Source organism: Xyrauchen texanus, chromosome 39 (genome assembly GCF_025860055.1).
Source record: "Xyrauchen texanus isolate HMW12.3.18 chromosome 39, RBS_HiC_50CHRs, whole genome shotgun sequence".
Classification (NCBI taxonomy): domain Eukaryota; kingdom Metazoa; phylum Chordata; class Actinopteri; order Cypriniformes; family Catostomidae; genus Xyrauchen; species Xyrauchen texanus.
In genome coordinates this window covers 36,361,012-36,373,150 of record NC_068314.1, presented here as the reverse complement: position 1 = coordinate 36,373,150, position 12,139 = coordinate 36,361,012, and the positions used below count along the sequence as shown (strand labels likewise).

Below are 12,139 nucleotides of genomic sequence, written 5' to 3'. Positions count from 1 at the left end.
CTGGTAATACCGGGCATTTTCCCGGTATGGCGACTGGCCATCGTGACGCACTTTGATCAGGGGCGGACTGGCCATCCGGAGAACCGAGCGGGCCGGTGGGTTGGACCGCGGAACGTGCAGAATGGGCCGCGATAATCTAAAATTAGCCACCGCATTATGCAGAACGGACCACAAAACAGTGCCACGATATGCCGAAAAGGACAGCGAACACCCCCCTCAACAAGTTTTGAACCAGTTGCCTTGTAAAATCCCGGGCCGATTTCTCTTCCCAGTCCAGCCCTGCTAGTGCACACCTAAAATGTTGCTACATTTAAATAATTTTTTGGACCTTTTCTATATTAGGTGTCTTTGTACCAAGTGTGTAAGCACATAGTAGTTAATGTACTTATTATGTACACAGGCCTACATGTTGTTGAGTTGTACTTACATTTAAAGTAGAGATAACAAAACAATTCCAAACGTTACAAACCTATGAACAAAACTGAAGTGTCCAATATGCTCAACATTGACATTAAGCTTACGTTAGATGTCAATATATCAGTTGTAAAACTGATTGCCGTTTCGGGATCGGCTTGTATCCATACCTGTCAACACTTCCGGTTGTCACACCTATCTCCCGCCCATCTCCCGTTTTGTTATTTCTCTCGGGAAACTCCCGTAATTTGTATGGCCCAAACCACGTTATATGAATAATCACATCAATATATTATTCCAAGGTTGTCCAGTTGCCAGATCTTGTATGAAACGCTTCCTACTCACACAATCGACACATCATACACATTATAAATCATTTATGACCTCAACCTGGCAACCAAAACCCATTTGCGCTGTTGATATCTGCGCAGGCAGTAGACGCGGGATGTTAAATCAAGCATCACTGGTAGATGGGAGAAGGCTCCGGCGAAGAAAAATAATATATATATATATATATATATACACACACGTAAATTTAACAACAGCTGGACGGAAGAATTGAATTTCATATCCCGAAGCCATATCAACAATACCCACGCCTTTTGCAATGTGTGTCGCACTGATTTTAATATCAGACACGGTGGGAAAAATTACATTACTCAGCACATTAAATCACAACGGCACAATTTCTATAGTATTTAGCCTGTCTCTGCCATCCAGCACCCCCCTTCCCCTCTCCCGGATTTGTGTACTCAAATGTTGACAGCTATCCGTGTAACAGGCTGTGTGTGTGACATGACACGAGATTAAACAACTCGGGCAACGCGACGTCAGAAAAGTACCTCCTACTCTGTATCGAGAAATTTATCAGATTTCTGAACCATCTGTCCTCAACTATGGAGAACGGCTGGTCATCCAGGGCCATGAATTCCATCATTTTCCTCGTAATTGCTTTGGTCTTTTCGCTGCTCATACCAAGGGATGATAGGAGACGCTGCTGACTTGTGACTGGCTCTGAGATCTGGCTAGCTTTAGCCGCTTTCCCTTTTTAGCTTCTTTTTTAAAATGGCCATTTTCAGCTGGTGATGGTGTTATAAATGTCTAATTAGGTTTGTTGTTCTGAAAGTTATCGTGGTGGTTCCCCCGCGGTTTACTTTAGCCTTACAATTATTACACATTGCGAACTTTATGTATTCTTCACTCACAGTGAAGTTCTTCCACGCCAACGACATGTTTACATGCGGCTGTGACGTTATTGCCTGCGCCGCTGGCAACAAAACGGACCGGCTTGGAATCGGAAAGACGTGAGGCTGACCGGCCGGTCACTGGTCCGGCCAAGCATGTGGAAAATTGTCTAATTTCGGTCCCTGGCCGGTCGATCGGTGCATCTCTAATTTAAAGTACCTACATCTGTAGTTACACTGTTAACCTTGCCCCTAATCCGAAACCCTACCCGTTCCTCAACCTCCGTCACAGCAAATTTGAATCTTGAGAAGTTTGCACAACATGTAGTTACACAATAAATGCATTGTATTGAATGTATTTTAATATTGGTGCACAGACGTTAAAGACACCTAATATAAAGTGGGACCTTGTTTTGTTTTTTTACGAACAACCACCTGATACTGACTAGTAAGTAACAAATCATGTTTGACGGCTTTGACATAAACTAAAGCCTATTGGCCGTTTTAATAAAAGAAACAAGCCCTTCAGGATGTCCCACCCAAGCTTCCTTTTGCAATAGAAAATTTCGTTCATCAAGCCAGTTTACCTTTAACATCGTGTTAAACGACGGTATCAAGTCTAAAGATATGAGAGAAAAAGTAAAGAGAACAAAAGAAAGCGAGTAATAGGACAAGTGAAATACAAATGAGAGTAACACTTTTAGACAACTGACATTTTCATGAGGAAAAGGTTATTAATCTGATCACTCATTGTTTGGAGAGATAAATCGGGAACTGTCGTTGCTGCCCGCAGCTGAAAACATGTTTTAGTAGATTGTTCAGGCATTTGCAGTAAATCATATGTTGCCATAAGAGACTTCTTGGTGGATGATGACTGGGTTAAACTGTCTGGATTATTGAAAACATTCCCACTCAAAAATTCATGAGGTTGTTTTCAATGTTTTTGGGTCCCAAAGGACAGACTTCATCGAGCTATGAAATATGGATGGAAGACTTTGTTTGTTCTTCTCAAATCACTGCGTTTCTCTTGTCAAACGCACATAGAACCGATGGTACGGGTCCCGTCCCACATGGGGCGACCCGAGCCTCAGCTTTACCTGAGCTCTTTGAACATTTATATTCACAAGACAGCAGCTGCACTTTCCTCCCACTTTATTTATTTATTTATTTTATTTCCATTTTAATTTTTCCCCTTTTGTTCCCTTATTTTTCCCCTTTTCTTTCATTTTCCATTTTAAAGTACATTATTTTTTTTATCCTCTTCAAAATCCTGGACGCATTTGACACCATCAGAAACAGCCCACAATAATCCAAAATGTGGTTCCTCCTGAGCTGAGATGAAAGGCGGGAAGAGACACACACACACACACACACACACACTGCACTAGACACTTGGCTCTGTTATATGGCAGGGTTGCTTTGGGATAGCTTCAAAGCCCAGTGACATAAATTCATAATAGCAGCACAGCTCTTTTTGCCAAAACGGAGCTGTTGTTCTTTGGAGAGAGGCTTTAGAATATGTGTATCATGGGGGTGCCGTCCTCTTGATCAGGCAAATGGAAAATTCACTCGTTTAGCCAGCTGGTTCCCATTCTCTCCGACGAAAGGAGGAAGCATTCTTTTATATAATTCATAACTTTGTATTTCAGTGGTGAACTTTACCGCACTGTTTGCTGCACCAGTAGACAGTAGCACCGCTGTGCAACTGATGAATCGACCGCCGAACAGCAAAAAAATACATATTTTAGCATAGAAAATTTTTGTTCTGATGACAGAGAGAGACTGGGCTCCAAGATTTTCCACCACAATGGTAGAAAGGTGCCACAAAACGTTCCTGGAAGGCTACTTAAAGGCCATATGACCTAGTTTACATCTGGTATTAAGATGTGTCTTGGGTGATCCAAAAACATGTCGCGGTTTACACCTGCTCCTACAATTGTCTCCTATGACCAATTGTGTTCAGATTTCGACGTGAGGGTCTATGATTTCATGATGACATACAGTACATAGGCATAAATAACTTTGTCAGTGTGTTACTGCATGATAATAAATGGCAAAAAAGTCATTCAAGACATGTAAAGCATGAAAAACCGGCACGCTGTTTCTCTCAGATGAAGCTGAAATTGAATCTAAGCACAGACTAATGCTTAAACATTTCGAGCAGAATTCACAGTTATTTTAGTGAAGTACCTGAGCTCCAGATGGTCGTGCTTCTCGTCTGTGTCTCTGAATTTTGATATCAGACAAACTGAAGAAGATTCGTGAATTTCTCGTGCTTGCGTATGTTTCTGTATTTTACATAACCGGCAAAGTTTAAACTCTAGTTTTAGCGCAGCAGTTGAATGACAGGTAAGAGGTGGTGCCTCACTTTAGTCTAGGACACATACAGGACTGATTTGAGTTTATACCTCAAATGTGACAGTCACATGCATTTTAGACTACCTTCCAATATGGAGTGGTGGTGGCATAGCGGGCTAAAGCACATAACTGTTAATCAGAAGGTTGCTGGTTCGATCCCCACGGCCACCACCATTGTGTCCTTGAGCAAGACACTTAACTCCAGGTTGCTCCGGGGGGGATTGTCCCTGTAATAAGTGCACTGTAAGTCGCTTTGGGTAAAAGCGTCTGCCAAATGCATAAATGTAAATGTATACCACAGGTGTAAACAGGGTGTATACGGTTAGAACTAGGGATGGGGGTGAAGTTAGGGCATCTGCTACCTGCCAGGAACAATTCCAGGCACTTAAGCACAATGAGTGAATTTCAACACTACTTTTTATTGCATTGAATATCGGATAGAGGGATATTCCTACAGTTCAGTGACCAGCCATTTGGTCACATATAGAGTTTAACATTTCTTATACAAAACTAAAAATATTTGCATGCAGCAATTGACCAATTCAAGTCAAGCATTTGAGTAACATGTTCTGAATGGATGAATGTCCAATATCACCAATGAACGTGTTGTTGTTAAAAAAAAAGTGTGCAGCTAGTTGTTAGTGGCCCAGTTTTGGTGGGTCTGGTGACCTTTGCTGCACAAACTAAATTCTGTAGAAAACTGTACCACTGCTGTTTATTGACTACTGTTGGCAATCATCTCTCTTTAACAATTATCTTTCTCTCTTTTTTCTTTGTAGAGGAGGATTGTTTGAATTGCACGGACGAGTGTCGAGTGCTGGGTCACTCTGACCGTTGCTGGATGCCCCAGTTTCCTCCAGCGGGGGCCGGAGGAGCAGGAACTCCCCAAGCCGAGGACACGGACTACCGCACCAATCTCTTCGTCCCTGCCGGCATGGAAGCAGTTGCCATTGAGACTGAGACTTACGAGACTGTGTGCAATCCCAATGGCAAAAAAACGTTCTGCACGTTCGGTAAGGAACGTCGGGACCACACCATTCTGGTGGCGAATGTTAAACCTTACCTAAAGACCAAACGTGCCCTCAGCCCTCTGTTGCAAGAGATCCCCTCGGCCTCATGCAGTCCCACCAAGGGTTGTAACACAGGCTCGCCCTGTTCCTCAGCCAAAGGCGTGGGTGACGGTGCAGAGGGCCAGCCTAGCACCAGCCATTATGGACCCCCAGATGGACAGTACGTCTCCCCCAACAAGCAGAACAAAGAGCAGCGCTACTCCACCCTGCATCCGTCCGACCCGGTGGCCAAAGTCCTGGCTGAGGCTCGTTCACGGATCAGCCAGGAGACGGCGGTGGAAATGGACTGTGTCTTGGCGCAGGGGGGAGGAGAGATGGGTCGTGGCACCATGGATGCAGACCATGTGGTCAGGGACATCGACAAACTGCTGCAGGATTGTCGGGAAAACGAAAACACCTCTATCAGAAAGTGAAACGGTTCCTCTCGCACTTTGAATGAACCAAATGGACTCGCTGAAACGGTGCGGTACTGATGGGACAAAACATGAGTACTTTTTGACACATGAGCAAAAAGCGGTTGGCTTTTGTTTGTCTGGACGCGGTGAGGGAATTGTTGACCTTTCTGGTTTCCAGCAGGCTTTTTTTCTTCTTCAAGTGCCCACCAGCTTCAAACTTGTTCTAACAGTGATGTCTTTTTGCCACTGAACCGCAGATGGAGCGTACCGCCCCTACCGGCAAGAGACTTTAGGAGGGGTAGACGAAAATGCTTTGTTCTGACAATCGCAGTCAAGAGGGCGGGGTTTATCGAACGCCCTGAAACGATCAGAGACACTCCCTCTTTACCTTTTAATGGCTTTGTAATATCAGCATAAGTGCAAATGATATCAGAAAACTCTTAGGTGGGGGTGTGTGGGGCGGGTTGATTATAAAATGTAACCATTCTTCACCTGTCATTTCTAGCCATATGTGTAAACTGTGTCCTCCTACATGTATTCGTACATATGGAACATTCCAGAACGGTGAACCTGTTACTCTCACTTATTGGTCCTCTGCTTTCCACTACTTTTAAAGTGACTATCCACATGTCTGACGTTACGTTATAACAGTCACTCTCTCTCTTGTATATTAGGGACATTTTTCCTCAGCTGTGAAAAGATATATCTATACATGCATATAGATAATTATATATAAATATATGAACTTATGTATAGTGTCCAGATAACAATGAAAATATTTATACATTTTGTAAAAAACTAAAAAACAAAAAGGTGCACAGGATCAAAACGCAGTTAAAGATATTTATTAAACTGCACAGGATGCTGTTTCAATTTCAACCTAAACAAAACATGAAAAAAAGAAAAAGGTGAAAAAAGGAAATGTCCCTTCACATTGTCACATATACACAAAATCATTAAATGTGCAAAATGTATCCAATTTAATGTGTTTACATCAAAACGACATATTTTTATTGATTTTTCTGCAGTTTCTGTGCATTTGAGCCAAATTGTTACGTGTACAAGAGCTATATTGTGTATTTTATTAAATTAATATATGGTTGTGTTGTAATATACTTGGGCTTATATTGTACTTCGCAACTGATGCCTTTGTAGTCGTCAAACTTTTGCTTGGAGCCGACCGACTCGCTGCTGTACGTTTGGACAGGCTGTGTTTTTTGGAATACAAAGACTACCTGCTGAGCCAATTGTTTTTGTCTAAAAGAAACAAACCTCTACAACAGCCACACACGACTACAGTTGGGAGTCATTTTATACAATACAAAAAGAAAAAAATGATTCAACGGGGCAGCTAATTTTTAATTACAATGATTTTCATTATTTATATTTATTCAAGGGTTGGTTTCTCTTTTGATATTCCTAAACCTGCTGCGGAGCATTGAGTCCCTTGTGACCGTTCAGTGGTATAGTTGCTTTTAGGCCATTTGTAGTGTAGTGCACTTGAGGGAAGAAGAATGTGCTATTCGTTTTGTAAGGACCAAAAGCAGTTCCCCCTGAGGAGCTCTTGTGCTATATAAAGTTTATCCAATGATTAACCCAATCAGAATTCATCATTATTATGATCTATGTTCTATATCATAATGCATAAAACAATAGTTCATTTTCACAGTTTTGTGATATGGTTTTCGGCTTTTCTACTTAAAACAGCTGAATTGCAGGGGGCCTGAGTCACACCTTGACCGTATGTTCACACCAGAGGCGGCGAGACCGTCAAATCGACCGGAAGTCATTCATTTTCAATGACAGCCAGCGTCTCTCGGCGGCAAGAAGCGGCACGGAGAGTCTTGGGTGGTGTGGGCGTCAGATGGAAGTTCAAGTGCAGTCAACATTATGGTAATGAGCTGAGACGCGGTTCGGTGGCAACCTATTGAAATATAGAAGTGCTCCGCTCTAGCGAAGTCTAGAGAACACAACCGTGTAAATTTGGTTCCCACCAAACATCCGTTCCGAAGATAAAATGGAGGAGAAACGAATTATTGCCGTGACGGGTTTCCCTGTAATATATGACCAAGACCACAGTTATTATTACAAATGTATTTTATTTTGATAAACAACTATAATTTTAATTACTTTCTACCATCGATCGATTTCTTATTTTCACATTTTAAAGAGTTCATGAGGATATACGCTACTTGTGATCGGTCGGTAAATGGTCGACATGTCTGGATGTTTAATTTGCGGCCCCTTTAAATATAGTTCACAAAACAAAGCATTCTGAACAAACGTTGCCGCTTATTTCAACTACGTCAGATCGTCCACGAGCGTCCTTGAGTGTCGAAGGCAGGGCAGCCAGAGCGAATTTTGACGCTCTCGCCGCTTCTAGTGTGAACGTACAGTGAGTCACACCTCAAAGTCCAGGGCGTGCTGAGTGACTCCAGTCAGGTCTCCTTAGCAACCAGATTGGCCCGGTTGCTAGGGAGGGTAGAGTCACATGGGGTAACCTCCTCGTGGTCGCTATAATGTGGCTCTCGGTGGGGCGTGTGGTGAGTTGGGCGTGGATGCCGCGGAGAATAGCGTGAAGCCTCCACATGCACTATGTCTCCACGGTAACGAGCTCAACAAGCCACGTGATAAGATGCGTGGATTGACGGTCTCAGACGTGGAGGTAACAGATTCGTCCTCTGCCACCCGGATTGAGGCGTGTCAATACGGCACCACGAGGACTTAAAGAGCGCATTGGGAATTTGCCGGTACAAATTGGGGAGAAAAAGGGAGAAAATAAAACAGCTGAATTCAATTTTTCCATGAAGTTGAGCTTTTTTCTAAACAATGTATATATATATAAACTCTATATTCCCAGGCACAGCAATTATTTTGATCAGTACCCAGGTTAGAGATTGCAAATAGGAGGGGTTTTTCTTTTTAAAGAGGAAGTGGAAGAGCAGCATTGTGTTCATATCTAAATCAGGTTTTATGTTTTGTTTTTTTTAAGACACAGTGACAAGCTTGGCACGCGACACATCCACAACAAACAGTACACAGCACGGCGGTTGGTGTCTCAGATCTCGCCGTGGCGTCTGACACAATCGCTTTATATTTTCTACAGAGCCGATTCTCCATCATCAGCGCACTGCCACGATTCAGTCAGTTTCATTTACACAAACAGCGCCTTCAAGACACATCAAGATTCTTAAGAGCGCTTCAACCCAAAGCCACACAGTTAGAAATATCTCCTGCTTGTCGTTCATCTCACTTTGGTTTTTGGTTGCCTTATACTTTTAGTCCAAGTTTGTACATTTCTTTTGCCTGTGCCGATCACCAGTGGATGTGAGAGAGCTCGTCTGCGTGACTAAAATTATGTTATTTTTTGTCCCCAAATTGCAATCTGTTCACCATGACCGTGGTCATTACTGCCTATGCTCGGAATACTACCATACTCCTCTTTCTGCAGAATATAGTATGTGCACAGTACGCAGATTTCCTGTATACACCTGATGACCTACTACTAAGCATTTGTGCAATATACAACACTTTAAGCACAACAGCAGGCAATCGGTGTGAAGAATGAACCAGAAGAAACATCAAGCATGATTTTTACCTAGCGATGTTGATATAACAAAGTGATTTATTAGATAAAAACTATTAATCAATGCAATTAATCATGCCTAATGACCCGAAAGTAATTCCATAATAAAAGTATTTCCATCAGAGCAAAAACATGCTTGAAGTACATATAACTTAGTGTTTTTACGAGCCACGTCAGCAGTCTACTGTCCTAAAAATGCAGCATTTATGATGCTGAAAACCAGTGAGATGCTCCAAAACTGACTTATATAGACCAAAAAATATCATTTAAAAAAATATATATATGCATATAATTGTTATGTATTATTTATATTGAATTAACTTCATTTGGGGGCATCACATGGAATGTGATTAATCGCAATTAATTTGATGAATGAATCAGAATGTCATGTAATTAATTAGCTAAAAAACAGATTTACCGCCCTACTTTTAAAGATCTATTTCTTGACTTTTTTGCGCAAGCTTCCAAATCCTACAACTTTTTTTTCACACACTGGAACTTTAACTAAAAATGCTAAATATACATTTTTATTTCCAAGATGCAAAGTGATGAGGTCATGTGACAACGATGTAGCACCAACGGATTCATATATTCATCATTGCATAATGTGCAGCATATACAGTAGGTAGAATAACATTACAAACAACCACTGTCTAACGTGGCGATCTGCCGGGGTCACAAGATGCCCCCAGATATTCAGGAAAGTCTCTAGCATTGCCCGTGCATAAATATAGCTTCAGCTTATGTTTAATATGCCAGCCTTGTGACCTATTCGCTGTCTAATTGACTACAAGTTGCTGAGGTCAACATGTTTTGAGATGTTTCCTCATAATTGTCTGTTTACACTCAGTAGGCATGGAAAGTGTTAGTGAGGCAGGAGTATCAAAGTCTAATACTTTAATCCATAATTTAACAAGATTCTATGCATTATCCTCACCTCAAACGTGTGCCGCACAAGCCCTCAAAAGTGAAGCCAAAACGTCTCTATCGCCCCCCCGGTGACTGGTCCTAGTATAGGTCATAAACCCCGCCTCCCCATGTTATTCAACGGGACAATTAAATTACACTTCACATATCTTTTTTCCAAAGATAGTTTCTGTCATTTACTGTCGTTTCGATCACGTTGATGTCATTTCAAGTGTTTGTTTTCAAAATAAGTTTGTTTTTAGTTATTTGATGCTATAAAAACGGTGCTGTGACATCATGATTGACAGGTTCTCTGAGTGAAGTAGTCACTGAACCACCAACTGACTTTTTTTCGGGATCTTCGGAGGACTGAGGAGATTGGAGCTTTAAATTTAATATCTAAATTTCTATAATTAATTATTTCAGACCATCATAAGTCAAAAGTCAAAAGTGCAGGGGCGTGTGCTTGCGATTGATTCAGCGAGAGTGAGGGCGGGGCCTTGATTTCGCGGCTTTACTTCCTGCTCACTACTGCGCAGGTCTGGTCCCGAAATCCCAACTGCGCAGACTCAAGTCCCAAGATGTCAGCGCCATATCGGGACACTGGTGGCTTCAGTTCTCACCAATGGAAAAGAGCGAAGGGGCGTCGGCCATCTTTTTTTTACAGTCTACGACACACACACACAAACAGCACCACTTTCCGCAACCGGTGAAAAGAAACAAGGCGTACATTGTATGGATGAAGCTGCTGTTGTCTATGGCTGTATCCTGTGTGATCTATTTGGGAACAAAATTACATTAAAAATAGATATCTCTTATTAATAGAGACGTCTCAATGCCTCCTGCTTGTCTGTGAAATGTATGCTAACGCACTTAATGACACATAACAGAGATCTCCATTGGGTATACTATGAAAGAGCAATTCTTTAAAAAGAAAATAAGTTAAAAAAAAATAATAATAAAATGCTCTGTTGAGGTTTTGCATGAATGCAATCAACAAACATTAATGTAAGGAAATACAAGTATACATTTCGTGTTTGCTGTTGCTTTTGGGTTTCAGGAATCTGTGCTTTTTTTTTTTTTGCTGAACAAGGATGGTATCTTTAAAGTTTAGCTCCGGGCTAATGATTCTTAATTTATCTCATTACTTCACATTTCCACCACTCAGAGAGATTAAAGCGCGGAGGTAGCCGACAGGCACGAGGCAGGCGGCGGTTTAAGTCAAGCGCGAGGATGCTCAGAATCGCAGCGATGGCACTTCTGCTCCGTTCATCTGCTCCAGGCTCTCGGCCAGAGAAACCTACAGGCAGTTTCTTTAAACACGAGAACAGCTTTGCTAAAATGACAGACACGGCTTAAAACTTAAATATCATCCCTCTTTGCATAATGCGGGTTGCTGTTTTGGCCCATTGACGATAGTTGTTTTCGCTTGAACAAAGGGAATGGTTTGGGTTTCAGGTGGACAGGAACATAAAGCTCAGCAAAAAGAGCTATTTTGACTGTTTGAACTTAAAATATTTAGTAAATTTTTTTTTACTTTTATAAGGAAAGGAACAAAGATCAAAGCTTATCCATGGGTCAAGGTAACTTACACACTTTTATGCTAAAATATAAACTGCAGCCGTAACATGATACTGAATGACTTCCTGATCCACCACATCATGTACCGTGTTATTTCAATGGTACTCCAAAGCAAAGAGCTGCAACCTTCTGGCAAACATTTGTGAACTGAACTTGAATAATACCCGGAATATTCCTTTAATGTGCACTAACAATGAACAATTCTTTTACAGCACTTTGTAAATACAGGCTGATGTTAATTTCAACATATACAACTTTTAATAGAAATATTTATTAGTATATGTCAACATTAGTTAATGCATTATGAACTAACGTAACTAACAATTGTACAATTACTAATTGTCAATTAGTCATTTAAACATTTATAATTACTTAAATAGAACTATAATTATTTGAGGGCAGTTCTCACCAAATATTTAAATACAGTATGTAATTAATTGCAATACATTTTATTAATTAACCAGCATATCATGTAATCAGTTGAAAGCCCTAAAATCAACATTATCCAAGAGTAATACATGCTGTAAAAACACTGTTGGTAACACTTTATTTGGATGGTCCCCAAGTAAATATTTAACTGACTATAAGTTACTTATAAACTGGCTTGCTATAGCTAGTAAACCGTGTTTCAACAAACATTCAGTA

General features: G+C 41.2%; 1 protein-coding gene across 1 annotated transcript in view; it reads left to right on the top strand.

Moving 5' to 3' along the window:
• Positions 1-6,867, top strand: part of LOC127632327 (protocadherin-17-like) — a 111,511-nt gene extending 104,644 nt beyond the window's left edge. Inside the window, exon 5 of the mRNA XM_052110852.1 lies at positions 4,736-6,867. Within this exon, the coding sequence (XP_051966812.1) occupies positions 4,736-5,439 (704 nt within the window). The 3' untranslated portion in view covers positions 5,440-6,867. The remainder of the gene's footprint in view (positions 1-4,735) is intronic.
• Positions 6,868-12,139: the final 5,272 nt, after the last annotated feature.